Source organism: Hylaeus volcanicus, chromosome 3, assembly GCF_026283585.1.
Source record: "Hylaeus volcanicus isolate JK05 chromosome 3, UHH_iyHylVolc1.0_haploid, whole genome shotgun sequence".
NCBI lineage: Eukaryota > Metazoa > Arthropoda > Insecta > Hymenoptera > Colletidae > Hylaeus > Hylaeus volcanicus.
In genome coordinates this window covers 2,184,873-2,206,019 of record NC_071978.1, presented here as the reverse complement: position 1 = coordinate 2,206,019, position 21,147 = coordinate 2,184,873, and the positions used below count along the sequence as shown (strand labels likewise).

The following is a 21,147-nucleotide window of genomic DNA, read 5'->3' as shown; positions in this document are numbered from 1 at the left end:
CCATCCATACAACCAACTCGGTTGGCAAATCCATCCATCTCGAAATTGGTCCTCGTTCTATTGACGGAGCATTAATTAGACGCAAACATGTACCGATTTTAACAGAAATTTTGCCACTATTATTAGAAGATCAATTTGGAGTTTTATCGTAGAGTTTTCATCTTAGAGACTGTCCACGCAGCGATAGCCTTTACGAAGGATTCATGATCATGCGAATTTTCAAGAGCAAAAGGTTCCGTAATTCTGGACACAAGAGCCACGCGGAGTAAGTGCACCCTATCGACACGTCTTGCCATGGATTCGGTGTATCGAAGAATCCGCTTTGCAGCTTGTTATCCATAATTAGGGTAGGATGAGAGTAAATAGCGGGGGAGAAGCAGGGTCCAGAATAATAAAAGAAATCGACGGTAGGGGTCCAGGATTCGGCGACGCAGGCCGGGAATCGGCGGGATGACCGTGGTCGGAGGTTTTCGAGAATGGCGCAGTGGCTCGTAGTTGGAGCACCACATATGGGCACCCTGGAGTATTAGATAATGGTGTTAGTTCTCCCCCGTATATTCAACCGACCTCGCCTCTGGCACAGCCCTTAGCACAAAGAACCCCGTCTCTACAGAGGGTCGAATGCACGCCGCATGCATTATTGCTGGCCCCGTTTGCCGGGGTGCCCTTTATAGGGCCCCCTGATTGTGTTTCAAACTTTAGTCTTAACTCGCCGGTGCATCCTGAATGCAAAGGGCGCCCCGTCACCGCCACTGTATTTGCAATCCCTTTTGGGACGCCCGAACTGTCACTGGATTACACTCTTCTTACAGGAGAGACTGGCGAGGATATTGGAACACCTATATTGCCTCTTTCGAATTTTATCGAGTACCCTGTGTTTCCCCCTTTCTCTTTTCCCGTAACGAATACATTTTTCTGGAAATTTGGAGAACGGCACGGTTAAAGAGTGCTGTTGCGAAGGACGGCCACGAGGTAGGATCGATAAAATCGAACATTTCTTTTGTTCGTAGTTTACCGAACGAACTTTCATGATTTTTAATGGCGACGACCACAGATATTTATCTTTTTTACAGCTGGATTTTCACGTATGGTAATTTGACAAGTACAAATGTTATAATGTAACATTAAAGCACAGAGATTTTGTTACGTGCATAATAGAGGAAAGAGTAACTTATACAGGGTGTCCCAAAAATGTTGTAACACCTTGAAATGGGTGGTTCGGATATTAATAAAAAGTCTGACTAATCAGAGCGCGCGTATACCGTTGAAGCGGCCGCGGTAGCGAAGACTACGCGCAAGGCAGTCGCGCTTGTACGCGAACAAGCGACACGACGTGCAACGAAGGGCATCGACGCAGCCGCCTGTATTTTGTAACTGTATTTTTTTAATTTTCGTCCGAGAGCAATCGAAACCATCGGAAAAAGAAAACAACCAATAAAAAATATGAAAACTATACTTTGCCCAACACCGATACTATGTCACTGTTGTATTCGACATTAAACAATAAAAATAGTAGATTGTAAATAAAAAATTCACACCTTCGTAGCTACCAAGCCAGAGTTCCATGAAACACGATCCACATTTTCAAAATGGAGAAACTTCCGATACCGTTTAATGGAAACTCGGCAAGCACGGCACAAGAGTCTGCGTTATTGTAAAAATAATGTATAGTAATTGGTACGACCGCATCATCCACTAGAAAACGCCAAACTTTCCCTCGAAAGCGAAAGATCCCGCGAACTAAGATCCGCATTGATCGGTTCTGCGATCTGAAAGGTTCGTATTAGCCAGCAATGGTTCGAGGAAGGGTAGCACGAGCGCAGTTGGAGTAAGTTCCTGAGCGAGAATGGGGCACGGACGGATACCTCTCGCGGTATTAACGTCTACAGAACGGATCAGGAGTTTCGGAAAGGGAGGAAAAGGGAGGGGTGACCGAAAGTAGCACGCGGGGAGTAGAGTTCGGTTGATTTTGAGGGGTTGCTACGGGGGTTGTCGTGGCGTACCCCTGCGGGCTCCCGCTCTCGGCTCCTAGAGGCCAGGGTGGTTTACCCCTGACGACCGTAATACGGCTGTACGAAGGGTGAGAGTGCAGCGAGACTGTGTTCTCGTGCACGCTATACTTACATACGTACGTACGCGCGTGTGCGTTGCACACGCGGCTAGCCGCATGCTTCGCGTACAGTAAATGATATTAATGGAAAAATATTTCTTCTCTTTTGCATTATTCCTTCGCGTGCACTACGTTTACGCGCGGTTAATTATTTCTTTTTAAATAAAGTTACAGTAGTAGCCATTCTTGTTTACATTATTCAAATGTATATAACCATGGGGTGGCTTGCGAGCAAAACATTAATCAAAGCGACTGCTTTGTTTACGTTCGTTTCAATGGATCGATTGTCGAGAATGTTCCGTCATTCGACTAATTTGGTCAGTCGACGTACTACTATAGTTTCAAATATTTCTGAATTAATGACGCACTGAATTGGTGACGCACAAAACAAGCGCCCCTGAGTCAACACTTGGGAGTCGTTTTATTTTCAAGACGCGACATCAGAGAAAATATTTTCTCTCGCATCCAGACGTGCTTTCTCAACTCGCTCGTCTGAGGGTGGAGGGTGAGGAGGTCATAATCTACGTGAGAACCGCTGCGGGGTAAGTCTCACCCCATCCAGTCATGTGTGATGGACCTAAATGGATGAGACGCACCCCTGCAGCGGCTGCTCGCCTATCGGCTGTCCATAATTTTTGCTGCTATTCCAAAGGGTAATATCTAGAGGGTGGATACTAAGTACCCTCTTGCTCTGTGTGACATTAAAAATGTCGGCGGCTTTTGTACGTCTAGACGAAAGTCTCCCTTTGCGCGACCCGTCGATTAGCGTTGCCGGTTTTCTTTTGCTTGCGATTTCTTCGTGCGGTGCTTTCAGCATCGATAGATCGATTGATTTCGTTAAGCTTCGCCTGGCGACACCTCAGCCTTTTCAGACGCGGCCGTGTAAAAGCTTCGTAATTCAGTCACTCTAGAGTCTAGAGACCCTAAAATAAAATACACAGGACGTTATGAAAAAATTCTCATTAAACTGATTAACTGTATATACGTTTATATATATTATATGGGTTGACTGACATAATAATCTACATTGAACTTTAATTGCTGATAGAAAATACTCTGTACATCAAAATAAAATAGGACTTTCTTCGAGTCCTATTTGCTTTCTTTAAGTCCTATTTGCTTTCTTTAAGTTCTGCCAATAATCACGATTAATCGAAGAGACGCGATAGAATGTCTCCAGCGTCTGGGTCTCGTGTTCCCAGCAATCCCCGAGAATAGTTCTAGAACGTCCGCGGTAGGGTGGCAGGTTATGCGAAGGAGCGCGAGGGATAGTCGATCCTGGAGATATAACCGAGGTTCATTTCGACGTGAATCGATTTGGCAAATTGGTCAATCGCTGAGGGGTCAAAATTTCAGTAACGGCCTGGAGGATAGGGTAGTAACGGAAAGGACGAGCGGCAGAGGAGTGGATATGGGGTTGGGAGGTGGTAGCACAGACGGTGTAAGGAAATTGTTCCGACGTGTCCACTTCCTCTCGGCCTGATGAGTTCCATTTGGCTTGTTAGATGGCAGCCGGCTAGATTTTGAAAGAATTAATTCTTCGTCGGTCAACTGGATAAAACTTACCTGCAATTTTGATACATTTAATCATCGAGTCTCTCTTTGATTAACGATCTCTTTTTTGGCAATCTAGGATGCATCGTTCCGAAGAACTGAAGTAATTTTATACGGAGTTTCTGAAATATTCTCGTCAAGCAAAAGAAAGTAATAATTCGAGATATATGTATTTGTTTTAGTCATAGGACATCGTGTGAAGCTTGCATTATACTTAAATAAATCTATGTCAATGAAGTAAACATAATGCATATTTATTATTAAATTTGTGAAACACCCTTTGTGTAGAAGGAATTTAATGGAATCTAGGCATAGAATAAAGAACAATTCGACAATATATATTTAATGAAAATCAATTACAAGATGCAAAGTTGATTACAGACTGACCGCGCTTATATCAAAGAAACATTTGCTAGCATATACCATATACGACCGTCTGATCGCCGAGTCGAATCAGACCGTGTGTTACCTGTAACCGTTGGTCATGTTCTTCGAATTCTTTTGTGGATGATCAACACCGCAATTAGGTTACTAATAAAATAGGTAATGCAGCTAGCAATAATTAGATATTCAAAAGAACGTGAACGAAATTTGCCATTTAATTAACTGTATTTCGGCCTTTCACAGTTCTACAGGAATACGGGGTGGGTTGTTCCATTTTAAGAATACAGTTTATGTCGCCAATAAAAATGGTCTTAAAAGTTTCGGTCAGGAGGGGCGGAAGAGAAGGACTGATTATTTCACACGGCTGGAAAGGATACCTACGATACGAAAATTAGTCCTTATTTCGAAAACAATTAAAGTAATTAAAGATTGTTTTTTATTTGTATTTACATGTATGTGAATCTCTTCCTATCGAGCGTACCAATTTCTTATCTCTCTTTGACATTTAAGTGACTAATGTTTTATGGCAAATATTTAAGCAGTTCGTTATGTGTTCCCGTAGAAATTCTACGGGAGTAGAAATATTAAAGTATAATCATTATTTTTTCAAAATTGCACAATTATCGTGCTACTATATTTTCTGCTTCCCGAGGTTAGCAAAAACCCTAACCAAAACAATTGCTTGGTATTCAAAGCAATGAATATCAGGTATGAAGATTTCGCGACGCATCACCCCGTCGCTTCCAGAAAAAAAAAAAAAATGAAAATATCGTAGGTAAAGAGACAAACGAACAAATTGAATATACCGAGGAACAAAGTGACTCTAATTATATTAGAATACTCCCTGAGAAATCCGTAAATTGACAGGTCCGACTGGATCTATCGGAGGGATAAGTTCGTCAACGAAAGTAGAAAAAGGAACGGACGAAAAGGCATGCTCGTTATAAAACGAAATCGTAAAAGTTTATGTATAGACTTTCGCCTAGCAACGACCACAACTTTTACCTCAAGCGATCCGGCAGCCCTACCCGGTCTTCGAATCAGTACGTTGTTCGTCCCGTTTAAATATTCTGAATGACGACTGGGAACCCTATCGTAAAGTCGATGATCAAATTGTGCTCATAAATGGCCTCGAGAGACCTGCGAGGCTTCCTATCCACCGTCGAGAGTCACCCTCAGCGGTCCCAAACGATGACCCTCGAGCCTAGCTAAGATATGTGCAAGACGAACCGCCCTGAGTGTGGTTTTATAAGCATCGCGCGGGAAATTTTTGCGGTTTACTGCCTTTTACGATCCCTAGCCGCGTTTCTTCTTCCGCTGTTCCGTTCGTTTTCGTCCTGCCGCTAGCACTGAATTTGCCGAAGTTGCAGAGGTCTAGCTTAAACGCTTCGGTACTGTAAAGTGCGCGTCGATAGCCTTGCGCAGGTCTGCCTGTTTTCTAACCGGAAATTTCGAAGGAACTGTACGTTCTCCGTTGAAACAGTATCCTACTGCTGACTATTAAACCAAACAGAATATTTAAACTCGTGGGTAACAAATTAAACGAAAGGATTCATAATTTCCAGATTGTTGAACGAAACGCATGTTATTTAATCGGATCTGACATTCAATTCTTCGTCCATGGTGCGTTTCACTGTGTTTTTACGGTAGCGAAATTTCGAAGATGGCGTAGAATGTACCGCCACAACGATGTCGATTAAAAAATTTGTTGATATAGAGAACAAAGAGCCAACTTTCTCGTATCAAAATTTAATAAATTCCTATTGTTTCCCAAATGTACGCGACGGTGATGTCACGAGATTATAGTGGACAGCTGTACACCTATTAATGATTAATACAAGTTTTCTTGTAAGATTTTTATTGTGGAACCATGATTTTTCCTTTGTAATGTCATAGCGTTTAATTATATAGAATAGGTACCTCAAGTACCTAGATGTGACGGAATCCAGATGAATTCTACGTTACTGCTATTCGAGCTTTTTCGTTTGAACCAAGCGAACGAACTTGTTGCCATTTTACAGATAATCGTTGTGGCTCTCGTTGTATCGAACTAATCTGTACCGGGAGGGGTTGATCCGCCGAAAACGCACTTGGCCGGATACTAGCCTCTCTACGCGGTGGAGGAAATCGCAGAGGAATGCGCGACGCGTTGACAAATTGCCGGGCAACCGGTATGGTAATCCGATAATAGAGAGCGCAGGTTGATTCGGGACTAACGAGATTAATTATCTTGTTTGATCTTCTGACACTGGCCCCGTTAATGCAGTCGCGCCCGCCTGACTGCCCGCCTGGCTACTGCCTGTCGAGCTCGTGCCCAGACGCTTGTTACCGCGCTGAGAGCTCGACGAAGCTGATTTGTCGCGGTGCTGTCGTCTGCCTTCGCGGATGATGCACTTTTTTCACTTTTCTCCGTTTGGATAGCCGTGAAGAATAAAACCCAGGAATAAAGATCAGGCCGAAATAGGTACTCTGGGTAGAAACTGACCAGCACCGCGGTGTTGTATTCTGTGTTGGAACAAAGATGCGCGGTGTGTTTGTGAAATCTTCTGACTGAACCTACACTCTGTGGATGCTGATTGATCTATACAAGGTTGTTCCTTTCAGGCTTATGCTCGATTTCAGACTCAAGATTACTTGTGCTAGTTTCAATTGGACTGAGAAATACAGTCCACCCCATAAATGTTCGTACCCTCTATGTCTATCGAAGTAGTTTAACTAAATGAAGTAATCGTTTCGATATTACCAAATAAATAAAAGTATCAAGAACTACCGTCTACGCTTTTTTCATTGTTTAGTATTTACTTAAGTTTACACTCTCGGGTATTTTGTTTTTACCAAATTCCTTACACCTTTCTGAGGATTCCTCTGTTAGTTTACGCACATAAGTGGATATTTCTTGAAAAACATGCTTATTGCTTTCAGCAGCTTGTAAAACTCGATCTGCCACATTCAGTCAAAACTTCGGGAAAGAGTGTCCATTATTTTTCGCTATATCCTTTTTCAAGACAAGACAATTATCGACACGCGTAACACATTTCCAATTTTAGGAGAGAATTTTCGTAACGTGCGTGCCGCGTCATACCAACGCAAGGAGTCAATGCAAATCAGTTAATTCGCGTGACGAGAGGTTTGTGTCTGTGACGGATCGATAGCCGATAACGAGGTCGAAGTATTGCGATGCAAAGTAGCTCGTTAGGCGTCCCGTAATGTCTCGGCGCTGGCGCGTGCCCGCCTTCTTTTTCTTCTTCGTCTTGAAAGACGCCGCGCCTCAAGATCTTGGCGCTTCCCTCCTTGGTTTCTCTGACGGTGATCGAAGACGAAACCCTCCAGATACTGGCTTATTATTCCCGCGGTCTCCTTAGAGGAGACCCATTCTTCCATTGGTCCGTCGTGTAATCGTCGACACGTTTCCTGGAAAGAGAAGATGGAGGCAATTAGTGGCACGGTTCTCGTTCTGGAGAGGGGGCAGCCGAGTAGTTTTGAAGCGTTTCGAATAAACGATCAAAACGATTTAAACGCTCCTATCGATGGGCATTAGGCTATTCGATATGTTTACAGGCTTTTGACGGACGTCGAAGTTATTGGGTTCGGTATGATCCTTCAGTCGATAATCTTTTCTCAAGCATGACGAGAAACGTTTGTGTCACGGATTTCGCGGCGATGTAATTAGAGTCGTCCCTTTGATTGCGGCTGCCTCACTTTCGAGACACAGTGGGATACTTGGATCGAGGATCTGGGGGCGTAACTCGTTTATATTTTTATCTCGTAGAATGGATAATCCTTCGGTCATAAACCAGGTAGACCACTCGACGAATATTGTCGCATAGCGAAGAACGATGGGACACGACTTGTGGTCATATGCAATTAAGAACAGCGATCTTAAGGGGTACTCCAGATTAAGGGGGTACTCCGGAAATTTCAAAAAATCGATTTTTTGTTTTCGAATATTTTCTCAAGGCGTCTTGTAACGCGTATATTTTTCAAATCAGGCGAAACGATAACTCTTACAAATATTGTCCGATTCTCTTAAAATTTCGTAATTCGCCCGCCGAAATGAAATTATACTTAGAGAGTATAACCGCCAAAGATTCTAGTTGCGTTCGGAAACGAACAGTTTTGGTAAAATTAAAATTAAAAGAAAACGCTATGCCGAGGTTGGTAGATAAAGAGATAGGAGATTTTAAACGTACGATGCAGATGTACGTCGTTATGCATGTAACGGATAAATTGTATCGCGTTTGAAACGCGAATATTTTTAAATAAGTTTTACGTTTGAAGGAAACAAATAGAGGAAAGTATGCGCCAAAATTTCCATCCTGTCCACTTGGTACGTCGAAATCCCCTTCTTAGCCCCAGGCAACGTTCCGATCGTGCTGACATTGTCCGACAACGAAGAGAGCCCTTTACAACAGCGTAATCCACGCAACGCGGCCAACGGACGTAAACCGTAGGCCGCTCTCTCTATCTCTCACTCTCTCTCACTCGCGTCGAACAGCCTCTTTCGCATGCGTGGCGGCTGCGGTCGCCGCGTTGTTGGGCAGGTTCACCGGTTGAATCGCAGGCCGAAGGCGCAGGAAGACACGGGGCGAACGGAGGGACAGGCGGGGTGCAGGGTGGTTACTAATTGTCCGAGCCCTTCACCCCGCGAGTGCCCCCTCATCAACGCTGATTGCCTAACTCTAGGACCCTCGAGTTCTGTCCTCACGATCCTGCCACCGGGAGGAGGATCCTCTGCGTGTCGACGCATCCGAGATCGTTCGAATAATCCGCGAGTTTTGAACCGCTTTTGCGTTTTCTGTTCATTTGTTACAACAATTCTTTTCTTTTCTCGTTACACACCGCGGTTAAAACATACTACACCACGTTATTACAATTTACTTTTACTAATAAAATAATATACTAGGCGCGCAAAAAAGTTCTGCGGATTTCGTACGATCCTAACTATTATCAAAATTTTATTCACTTTATCGCCCTTTTACGGTTGTAAAGCGTTGACATTCGGTCGTTCAACATATTATGCAGTTTTGCATTCGGTACATGTATCTAAAAAGTAAATATTCTTTACGACGGCAATATCGAAAACGAAATTCGAATTTCTATCCACTTTGGGTTTCATTTGATGAAACGTGCTGCCGAAGTCGGTACAAAATAATTTCCTGCACAAAATCATTACAGGCGGTGAGAATTGAATTCTTTACGATAACCCTAAATGTAGAAAATTATGGATTAACCTTGACCATGTCGACAAAGTTTTGCTCTATTTCGGTCGATGTTGAGAAGATGTGTCGCATTACGACATTTGAATAGTACCTACACAGGATGTTGTCGTAGTTGTGACTTGTTATATCCATAGGTCTACCGATCTTATAATATTATAATTATAAACTTATAAGAGACGTACCTTAAGAATTTGTGTTTTTAAGATTATATGTAGCTGTCGGTGATTGTCTAAATCGAGTGACATAAACGGACGATATGAAGATTTTAGAGAAAGCAATCAACGAAGGGAGACTATTTCATTCGAATCAGTATCGAGGAAGGAATACAACATTTTCAGTATCCTTTTATCGAACCTCGAATTCGTTCATACATTTCGCCGGACGATGAGAGGGACTCATCGATGGGGTTCGTCAAACATCGGCCATCGCAGAGGCTGAAAAATCGTGAGGCGAGGAAGTCTGTCCGACGAAAGTCGATTATTCCGCCGGTGATTCGGGGCGCTGATTTTTTCCTCTCTTCTGCTGCTGACTCAATTATTCGTCGCGATTCTTTGGGCAAACATTAGTTAGCGCCGGCTGGCCTCGCGCGCACACGGATTGGCTACGATCGGTTTGGCTCGGTTCATGCGGCGACCCTTCATAGTTGCTTGGCTCCGTTGTCTACTCGTCACGAACAGCCCCACGGCTCCACGGGGTGTTAACGCGGTTCTCATTTTCCTCCACGGCTAATCCCGTCGAAAAAAGCGACTTGTTCTTTGTTTATTTACTCGCTCAGGTACCCCGATCCTGGTCCCGTGCATACACGCTCACTCTTAATTGAGTGTCAATACTTTGCACGGGTAAATCTGGAAGGCAACGTGCAGCCAGAAAAAAAAACCGAGTGCAATCCAGCCTTTGTTTTTCAAGGAGCAAAAAGTAGAGTCTCATAGGATCACCGAGGCGTTAGAAATTATTTTCCCTGATAAACCAATTCTATTCTTCGGCATATGTTTCACGCGCATCGTGTTATTTTATCTCTGGTAAATGTTCGAAATGATTTACAGATAAATTTAGATAGGATTAGTCGGTTTGACGAGGTCATAAAAACATGTACTACACAACTATTAGATTCTGTTGATTTCAATCTTCTCGAGACAAAGCTTGAAGAGTACAGGTGGATAGTCTGCTTTCTACTTGTCGAAGACAAATGCTCTCTTCTTGAAATGACATAATAGAAAGAATCAGGTTATCTCTGACAAATTTAATTTATTAAATAATTTATTATAAAAATACCTACTTCGAATATACATATGTAACTACTTCGATATGGTAATATTAATTGAAAATTCGAATTATTTAATTATACCTCTATAATTTCATCATTCTGCAATAATTCTGTGTATTTTTACGAAAACCTAAATGTGGAAAAAATGATCAAAAACGCGAAATAACAAGTAAAACTATTAACGCTGCTGTCTTGCAACATGAAAACTATGGTTGAACGCATTTCACGGACTATGAAATTCACGGAAGAAGTACAATCGTACATTTCGATACGATCGAAACAATCCTGATGGACCTCATTCTCGCTACTCCAGTCGAACCAGTAAAAACGCGATTCCTCTGTTCGCCGGATGCCCCGTCACTTTTTAATATTCATACCGTTCTCCCGCGGCGTTTGTTATCAGAGTCGATAACTCCTGCCCTCGCTTTTCCCCAGGAATTCCGGATGGTTTTCTTCGGGGCACGCGTCAAGAATTATATTCGCTCCGCAGACGAGAATTGAGTTATTCGATGTCATAGAGATTAACTGTCCTGGATATCCAACGCGTGGTGCTTGACAAACGCGTCCGGAACGATCGTGCGAGAACGAAAACCGAAAACGAAACAAAAACAAAATAAAAAGAACAGAGAGAATAGAATCCACGTTGTCCTAGGTTATGTTTCATAGTGACATAGTAGTGGCAATGGAGGCTCGCCTATCGTAACACGATATCCGCTGGAAACATCGAATTTGAAGCATTCCTCGTCGCGCTTTCAACCCGGAAATCACTGACTGCCCAAATTTCATGCTACCTTTTTCCTGGACGAATGATTACCGAGTAAAAAAAAACCGTCCCCAACAAGTTGCATTCCTGCGTAGTCCATTATTATTATTAGACGTTTTTATGACGCGTGTGAGGTTATTCCGTAAGTCAACATTTTTCCCATGAAAATTCGCTACGAATAACCAAAATAAATGTTAATATTGTCAACATTACGTTTTTCGATTATTAATGTATTCATTTATTATCCGATTATTCATTGCATTATCCAAACTTACTCTGATAAATAAACGAGCAATTAGGAATAGACAGCCATATTTGTTTCATTAGGATGCCTAGACAGAAAACATTATTACGATATCTCTCAGGTTATGCAAAATAATATTAAAATTAATAATAATGTATAGATAAATATTATATAAAGAAAATAGAAACTTATATAATTCTAATTATATGTGTATTCATTTACGATATAAACAATTATATTTATGAAATTATAGTTCAGTTTCCGTCTTTTTTCAGCTGAAGCAACGTTGAATAACTCAATGTTAAATAACTTCGATAGATATTATTCAGAGTTGGATTCCATTTAATTTCCGTTAGTCTTGCCAAATAAAATCGACTTCGTACAAAACTGTTCACAACTAAGAATAAATTTTTAATAAATCATTTTATTAAAACAGATCTCGTTTATGAACCTGAGACTACCAAATATGTTATCGGTTACGCTCCATAACTTCTAAGACCGGTTATGATAACATCGTCTATGTTCTTTTATTGTTCTTTCCGATTGGATCAGTTTAAAGGTGGATGAGAAACACTGTCGTTCCGCTGGTCTATCGGTACTAATACAGATCTCACGCACTCCCCTCGATATAAACCATTCTCTACCCTTGTGTTCACCGTATGGGAACTCATACACGCGCATACAGGAACCTCGAACGACCGCGGCGGAACGGCCATTCAGATTTAAATCGCGACAGGAAAAAAAAAATATGGATTCCCCTTGCAGCGGCACGAAGCGGCATTTCAATCTCTTTCACGGTGTTCCTCCGCACCAACGCGTTGCAAGACAGATCTGAATCTGTCGTTAACAGGGGCGCTACGAAAGTGCTCTCGTTCCTTTCCACGTACGAGTTCCGTGACCGAGATTCCCGCAAATGGAATCGTTAACACGACGAAGTGGTGTGGCCTGTTAATTCGGTGGAGCAACTTCACGGTTACACCTTCCATTCACTAAAGAATTTACTCGATGAAAAGACCTTTCCTAGCGAATCCTAATCTGTGCTCATTCGCAACAAGTTTTCGTAAGACAATATTATTACGATTCTCCAGTTTTATCAAATATACAGATATCATATGTTATACAATATACAGAATGAAGGTCTCAGCTGAAGAAGGCTACTTAAATATGAATACTTAAATATGAATTCGCTGTTTTCAGAATTTAATTCTCAATACATTTTATATTCTTCGACCACCGTAAATCGTTAAAATAGACCGAAAAGAATCGATTTCAAGAAAATTTCGATCAAGGAAATTGCATACTGGATATTGGTACCGCACCAATATCAATGTGTGATTTGGCTCCTGAAGAAGCTAACGGCAACGCTGGCGAAACGTCGAAGCGTATTATGTACAAAGGACACGCTTTACGCCTAGAATCGTACATGGTAGTAAATAGAAATACGCGAAGAAACAGAAGTCTGACAAATCGAAGCTTACAGTTTACGCTTGTACTCGATTAATTTTCAAACACGATTTTCTTGAAAACGAAGCGTTACACGAACAAATTTAATTCCGCACTTTCGAATTAGAGAATAGGTTTTTCATAGATGGATCAGAAGTCGAATAAAGTTTAACAAAACTAAATCCATACGTGTCGATTTCTCCAGAAACTACTTGGCCGCTAATGCTATTAAAAAGTAAATCTCATTTCTAAGAATAGTGAACATAAACTGAACACATTTTTATGACTGTTCAGTATTTATTAAAAAAAATGAGTGAACTTTAGCCAACAGATTTATTTCTGTCAATGAAATCGGAGTTTCTGCTACCATAGAACTCCCAACCCCCTTCCCCCTCTCACCTCTTCTAGATATTCACTACTGACCCGTACCAAGATCTAATTGGGTCAAATACATTGGCTTGAACATCGATGAAAGGTTGACGTGGAAACATCACATCCTGCAAACGGAAATAAAGTTCAGAGAAATGGTAACTGGTACGTCAATCAGAAATTTCAATTGAAATCAAATTGCTTCTACGCTAAATCAAGACCTCTTAATGTGTAATAAATAAATGGCTAAATAGTCAAACGATACATTCAATTCTCATCATAAATTAACGACTGTATTACTTTAGTACAAAATTAAAATTGTACATGCATGCTTACGAACAAGCTGGCTATGGTATGGCGTAAAAGCACACGTTAGTACCGCTCAAGCGTTAAGATGACATCTGATTTGAATCGAAGGATGTTACTTTTAGGAATAAACGGGTATTAGCTGTAGGATTCGAAATTAGGGTGAAAGATTGAAACCAATTAGGATTTAAATTTTCGCATCGATTTCGTTTTTATTTTGTTTTCGCTGCGTTTCTATATAATACCATCTGTTTACATTAAATTAGATCTCTGGCTTATAAATAATATCAATATCTCTGTCTTTTGGTCTCTCTCGCTCGCACACCCACACGCATACGCAACACACTCGTTCCTACACTCACGAATGTACATATAATATCTCTGTCTCTCTATATTATTGTCCACGAACTATCTACACGTATATACAAAGTGTCCTATGTACAATAATCGTTTCTCGAGAATATTACACGCGATCTAGTGACCGAAAGTGACCAGCCTCCGATCGACGAACCGTTTCCTGATCCACCGCCCGAGTCCACGTACGATCTCCGTAAACGTGACTACAGTCCTCTTAGCGACACCTTCGTAAAACCGAAGGTGGCGTCTCCGACGTCATCGTGATGAGAAAACAACAACAAATGCAAACCGTCTAACGAAAAAAAGTCGCTCAGGCGAGAGCAACGATTAAGGGATCTGACTAAATTCTAGTTAAAAAGATCTTAAAAAGATTTATGCCGCAGAATCTATTTTAACTCGCCGTGTATCTAATACCGCATCCCCAACTTTGGATTCGTTTATCCTCGAGACGACACTGTTCACGCCGTTGAGGAAGATATCTCGAGAACCACTCGATGCTCCTGTACCGTCTAAATTAACATTGTCCCGATATATGTATGCAGAATCTATTCGAAGCAATTGAACGTTGTCTTGCTCTAATTCTTTCAGTTGTCAAGTTTCCTTACTTCTACCAATTCAAATTACAGCAAGATCTATTCGGAGTAAGAACACGTCTGATTCGTTTGAAATCACCAGAACGAGAGCCGTCACGTGAATCGTGGCAACAAGATTTTACCGTTTCTTCGACGGAATGAATCGCGTAAATTTGAAAAGATCCTGTAGCCCGATAAAAAGTAAATAAACGCGTGTACACGAAACGTGAAATCACACCCGATACTCGAGACACGGAGTCGCATCCGATACGATTCTCCGACCGAATCTGAAATATCGTCCAGCGTTAGAGTCGAACTAGTCACACCCCTTAACGTCGGTCGTCCGTGAACGGAAGGGACATGTATCCACCCGACAACGTCTAAATAATCACTAGCCTTCCAGCGGGAATTGTATGTCCAGATTTCACCGAGTCTGCAACTCGTTCCTCGCACCCTAGTAAGGCCTCCAGAACTTTTTCGTGGGCTGCGGAGAAATCATGGTCGTGGCGGTCTTCAACTTGCTCCTGGCGTTCTCGGCGGGTTTCTTTGGGACGGTCTTCTCCGGTGTCGAGGCGGGGGACGAGGCGGTCGCGGAGATGACCGATGACGCCGGTGGTAGGGTGTTTAATCTGATTGGCACGAACGCGCTGCGAACCTCCTCTGGCGCCGATTCGCTCCCGGAATCGCTGGGACTCCTCGGCGGCGTTCTGGACGGGCTGTTCGGAATGGCTGCTGCCGTGGTGACGGTGGTTGTCGTCTCTGGCGGTAGCGTGGCGTACTCCATCGGATACTTGACGTTCGCGAACGGGTAAGAGGGTAAAATTCCCATCGGCGGGAACGTCGGCGAGAAAAGATCCGTCGGCGGCATCGGGTTCGTACCTAAACAGAGAAGAGAGAACCCGTTGATTAGAGACGTGGGTTTCGGAGAAGCCGTGACTGCTCATGGAGAGAGCGAAATAGAGGAAAAGGGACAGAGAGGGCTCGTAGGCGAAGGGAGCCAAGTCGTATTGTTGTTGCGTAGTCGACGGAGTGGCTAGAATTGGGGGGTCGAAGGGGTCCGTTGTGGGAAAAGGGAGCTTAACCCCTCGGTCCAGCTACGGGGTATGAATCATCGCCAGGCGTCGCGGACTACGGCGAAATCGATAACGCGGACTCTCCTCGTCGTGAACGCGTGTGTCCTCTTTCGAGGCTTTTTTCTATTGCTGGAACTTCGACTGATGGGTGCACCGGGACGATATTCCTAGCTCGGCGCGTGCATTGTTAGGCTTTTGATTGATTACGAGCTGGGACGAGGACGAAGGACCGCTGGGGGAGATTAGGAGCACTCTTGGCTTACTAGCAGTTCCGATTATCTCATCTTGGAGAACGACGGATCGGAGCAGAGGTTTCCGGAGTTTCATAGGAGACTTCGATGAAAAATTGAAAGATTCGTTTAGAGGGTTGAAATGATTCTTTAAGAAGACGTCGGCAGTTTTGGCAACAATCAAAACACCTGCGGGGAGTAAAGCGAGTCGGAGCTAGTGATTGCTTGCTACAGAGGCAAGAATCAAGTTGTCCGGCTGCGTACTGATCGGTATAAGAATTGGTTATCTCATCGTGATCGAGTCGATTTATAGGAACCTCACATTTATAGAAATCTCTACGTTACACGAAACAAACAAGAAGTTATGGTCTCGTAATCATTTACGATTTTTAATACGGATAGGTTTGGTACAAAGAGCTATATTACGGCGTTTTATGCTTGATCTGATATGACTGAATGACTTCGATATATTTATGGCAATATTGAAAGGAATATCCGTTTCAAGTCACAAATTCTGTGACTCGATATCGAAAACGATCAAAAGAAGAGCAGGACAAACAACAAAATGTTGAAAATAAAATCTATTATCATTGTTGATATTCTGATCTGATATTCATCTTTTCTAGAATATTATCAACGAATCGGCGTGATTTTCTCGACGAAAGCAAGTCTAAACGTGACTTTCTTCAGACCGCTTTTAAGAATACAAGATTGAAATTTTGTTTATAAATAATTGCTCGCAAACGAATGACGTATACGTGAAAATAATTCAAACGAAATTATATTTGACTCGGTTTAGTCGGATATCGATGACGTATTCGTAGAAGTATAACGACAGTGCAAATTCCAATTTTTATTACGGAATGAAAGTAGACGCAAGCCGACAATTCAGTTTCTTAAATTCGAGAAAAGATGGTAGAAGCTCTTTTACAAATTACAAAATGTCAAAGACATGCAATTTGTTCATTCTTCGAGGCAAAATCTTCAACGCTAAAAAATATTAATCAAGAACCATTCGGTATATTTTAGGAATCCGTTCTTAGTTTAGCAATAGTTCCACGATATTGTCACAATTACTGAAATTAAACTTTTCGGTATCGAGAGACGATGTATTAATAGCTATTCATAAATTTCTCAGACGGCTGATCAATGTTTCGATACTCGATATCGAGCAACTGTTTCCTGTCATCGGCACTGTTTATTTACCTCCGGAAGTCGATCCCTATATTTACGAAAAGTAACGCGAGGTTGTATAAGAAGTTCAACGGTTTAAAACTAATGCCGAAATATACTCGGTGACTATAATTTGACGCACACATCTTGGCATAGTAATATCGATGGTACACTCGGAGATTCTAAATCTATGTAGGTTTTATATTTCTGCTAGAAATTGAAGATGTGTCGTATTGTACTCTGCAACCGTACAGAACATTGTGCGCTAGATTCAAACTGTTAGAAGATAGAGAGAGAACGAGACTTTTTTGTTATATACAACGAAGAAATGGAATCTTACCTTTGAACGCCGGATGAGACAAATGCCACGCGTGTCCTAGATATGCAACGTCCATCCACGGGTTGAGCAATCCTAGTCCAGGGAATCCGGGCCCGTACTGATAGTCTGCAAACAGACAAGAAGCGTTTGGTTAGAGCGATTCGAAGGTCTCGCGTCGAAAATAACCGCGAAAATCGAAGTCGAGCGTCGATACCTAGTAACTCTATTAATAAATCCCGCCAGATCTCAAGGTTTCCCCCGGAACCTTGGCGAACTTTTCCCTCGATACCATACGATGTGCAACGTTCCGATCCAGTCAACCCTCATCGGGTCAATAAAAACGAATTAAACCGTCGGAGTGAACGGTGGATCCAGACAGCCACGAACACGTCTAACGAACTGACAAAGAGTAGCGGATGGCGGAGATAAAAAGACGACTGTCGGCCAGCCGGGATCCCATAAAACGCGGATTAACGATGCTCTCCGTAGGCGAGCTAGCGATCTTTGTTTACAACAACGCTCGTTCCGTACGATTTTCGTTGCGAGCCACATGCTACCGCCATATGCGGCGTGATAAACAAACGCATAAACGCGGCTTCTTTGCAGACGACGTTGATGGCCGGCGTATGTATGGGTGCTCCTGTACCACCCGCGGCTTCGTTTGGCTCTTTTGGCCGACCGAGCGCCGCCCAATAAACACACCGACGCCAACGTTACCGTTCTCCTGGCCAATCATAGATCGCATCCAAGAAAATAAGCGAGGACGTTAATCCGCCATCGGCGGCGTTGGGTCATCTTCGACCCACAATATTTTACATCAGAATTACGACCGACAACTTTATATCACGGATTGAATGATTTGCGTCTACCTAACTACTCCATTATTTAGTTTAACGACATAAAACAGATAACATCGTTCCTGGCATTTTAGCATTTAAAAATAAACATTTTAAACGAACATTTAAGCGTTGCAAATACGATCCTAAATTACTAGAAAATTGAAAAACTTAGGAATATATAATTATTTTAAACAAAACTTTGTAGAAAATGTAGTTACCAAAGTACGATAGGTACCATGGTTCAAATTTGAGTCGGAAGTTTATTCTCGGAACTATAGATAAAGAATCGAACAGCGAGTGAAAAATCTCCCGACATCGTCTTGGCGTTCTGCTATCGAACTTTCCGTCATCCGACGGTTCGGAATGCGTCCGTCATCGCGGTGACTTGTAATGACGCCAAGCTTTCGTTGATCCACGCCGCGCATTCAAACGTCTACCCCGTGTACGTGTGCGCGCGCACAGAGCCACCCTTGTATATACACGTGCAAACTACTCGGAGGCCTGCGACTGCCGCGGCTCGCGGTTTGAGGTTCACCGGATTATTAAACGCCTGTAGGCACCGACGACCGTTTACGGATCCTGTGACACTCACGCTTGCCCTTCTTCGGTTTGTGAGTGTTTTCAGATTTATTTTTTAGCATAAGTTTGTCGTATAAGTATGTCGCTTACAGAAAACTCCATTGTACATTTTTCAAGTTCGATAAGCGAGAAGAAATTCCAAGAACTATACCCGACCCATTTCTATAAACGTTAGAATTTGTACTCGAGAAAATATAACTATCGTCGAAAAATGTTTATAGTTTGTTCATCCTCTACATAAATACCCATCGTTAGTTAAAGCAATGAAGAAATAATTGTATTTCGACTCAATTATATTAAAAATCGGTATGTTAAAGTTGGAAAGGAAAAGCGAATGAAGTCTTTGAGATTTTAATTTTGAAATTCTCGTACCGATAACTAGGTAAGATATACTTACTCGACTTGGACCTTGGTTCCCTCGGTCCATCCACGGTGACCTTGATAGCCTTTGTGTAGGTAGCGACTTGAAACGGCACCGTGCTGATTTGTATAGTCAAAGAGAACGATTTTCCTGTAATCAAGCAAAAATCCCTCGGTTAATTACCGTCAAGGTCTTCCCTCGTAGATGGAAACGATCCATCGATCGGTGCGATCGACACTAACCTCTCCCGCTGCGACCGACGAATCTGAGGTCGTTGAATTTGGCGACCTGATTCTTCATGACAGCGGTGCAGTTCCTTAGCTCTCCGCAGCAGTTCTCGTCATTTCCTGCTCGAATGGTGACCAGGGTTCCGTCGCTGACCTCGTCGAGTGCGACGACCTTGAAGGCCACTGGTAGCGATTTGTTCGACCGCCAATGCGATGGTAACGCGCTGCACAGGATGGCGGGACTTCCGGTCTTCACGAGGTCGCCGTGACAGGCTTGTAGGGTCTCGTGGATGGCGTTGAAGCTATCCATTCCTAACGGTCCCGCCGGTAGATGCATGTTTCTTCACCGTTGAATTTCTGTATACTCGCGAAGCAACAGTCCGACTAGGTTAATCCTCGATAACACAAAGTCAGCTTTATATCCTCTGCGCACTCAGTTCAGATTCGATATCACTGTGTACCTTCCAACTGCACTGTTATGGTCCCCGAAGCACCATCGATTGTAAACAAAGTCTATTTTCGCTTCAGGGGAAACCGGTACCGAAGCCGTCGAAGAAACTCGTCTTAGCTCGTTGCACTCCGCGTTTAAAATAAAAAAAACTTCTCACGAAACTATTACACCGAACCGACGCGCACTCGATGCCGGCCGAGCGGAGTCTAGTTTTTCGCGGCCGCAGCCGCAGCTATTTAGAGGGGATTTTTCTCCCCTCCAATTTTTCCGGAGCCCCACCCAGGCCAGGCGCGTCGACCAATGAGGACGGCGGTCGTGTTGTGGCCTCCGCGGCTCGCCGCCTTCGCCCCTAACCAGGCCTAGGAGCTGCCTTGCGAAAGGGGCCGTCAGACTCCTGCCTCTCTTGCCCGAGGGTGGCTTGCGCCTCTGCTCTTTCTTATAGTCTTCGCTCTTCCCTCTCTCGTCAAACATTCGTCTCACGCTCTTGCTCCCGTTTGGTCGCGCCAACCCTTGGCGTCGTTCCCTCTCCGTTCTCCCGACTGACTCGCTTCGGTTGCTCTCGTCGCCGTCTCCCTCGGCGCGCGTTCCGTCTCGCTCCGTCTTGCCGCGCCACGCTTACGTGACGACGTGAAATTTCACGCGCACGTGTTCGCCCCCCACCCCCCGCCACCTCCCTCGCGGCCAAGCTTCGCCGTTCGACGCTGCACGCGTTTCTTGACCTCTGTGGTACTGCGCTAGGGAGAACGTGCGGCTGAGGGTCGTCCGATGACTCGGGGGGACTCTTGAAGGACGCGGATAACCAACGCGCAGTGGTCAGATTAAGGCTGGCACGGAGAATTTCGCGGTATCGGATGAACGTTCGTATCTCTTCATAGGTACTTTTTATTTGTCAAAAATGTAAAGAGACACGCAAATATAGATTATAGTAAAAATATCAAGGATATCGTAAATTATTACGTCAACTTGGAATTAATTGTAATGGAATTACTAGTTTGTAAAGTTTGGATTTTTAATGTATAAATGTGCACAGTTCGTGAGGTACGCGAATAGTTTTGTTTTTTCTTAAAGTGGATTTTTATTCAAAGCGTTAGCTTTATATCTGGTCCTTCATAATAATTTCAGCATTTACCTAATACACAAGTGAAAATGAATTAATTTCTATTGGAAACGTTGTATCTTATAATCTGATTTAATATTTATTATAATCTGATTTAATTAAAATAGTTAAATACAACTCGCTTTACGTTTTCTTACGTTATCGTGATTTTCCCAGGGTCAGATTAGGTTAATCCTGTTTCCTACCGGCCGCG

At 43.0% G+C, this 21,147-nt stretch overlaps 2 protein-coding genes across 2 annotated transcripts in view; one reads left to right on the top strand and one right to left on the bottom strand.

Annotated features, from left to right (window-relative positions):
* Positions 1 to 21,147, top strand: part of LOC128873898 (runt-related transcription factor 1-like) — a 99,879-nt gene that overhangs the window by 8,728 nt on the left and 70,004 nt on the right. The gene's annotated exons all lie outside the window — the stretch shown is intronic.
* Positions 13,849 to 20,326, bottom strand: LOC128873901 (segmentation protein Runt-like). Its single transcript, XM_054117905.1, has 4 exons — positions 19,402 to 20,326; positions 19,196 to 19,309; positions 17,402 to 17,506; positions 13,849 to 15,464 (listed from the first exon to the last, which is right to left on the bottom strand). Exons 1-4 carry the CDS (start codon positions 19,721 to 19,723, stop codon positions 15,040 to 15,042), a joined length of 966 nt encoding a protein of 321 aa, XP_053973880.1. The 5' UTR covers positions 19,724 to 20,326; the 3' UTR covers positions 13,849 to 15,039.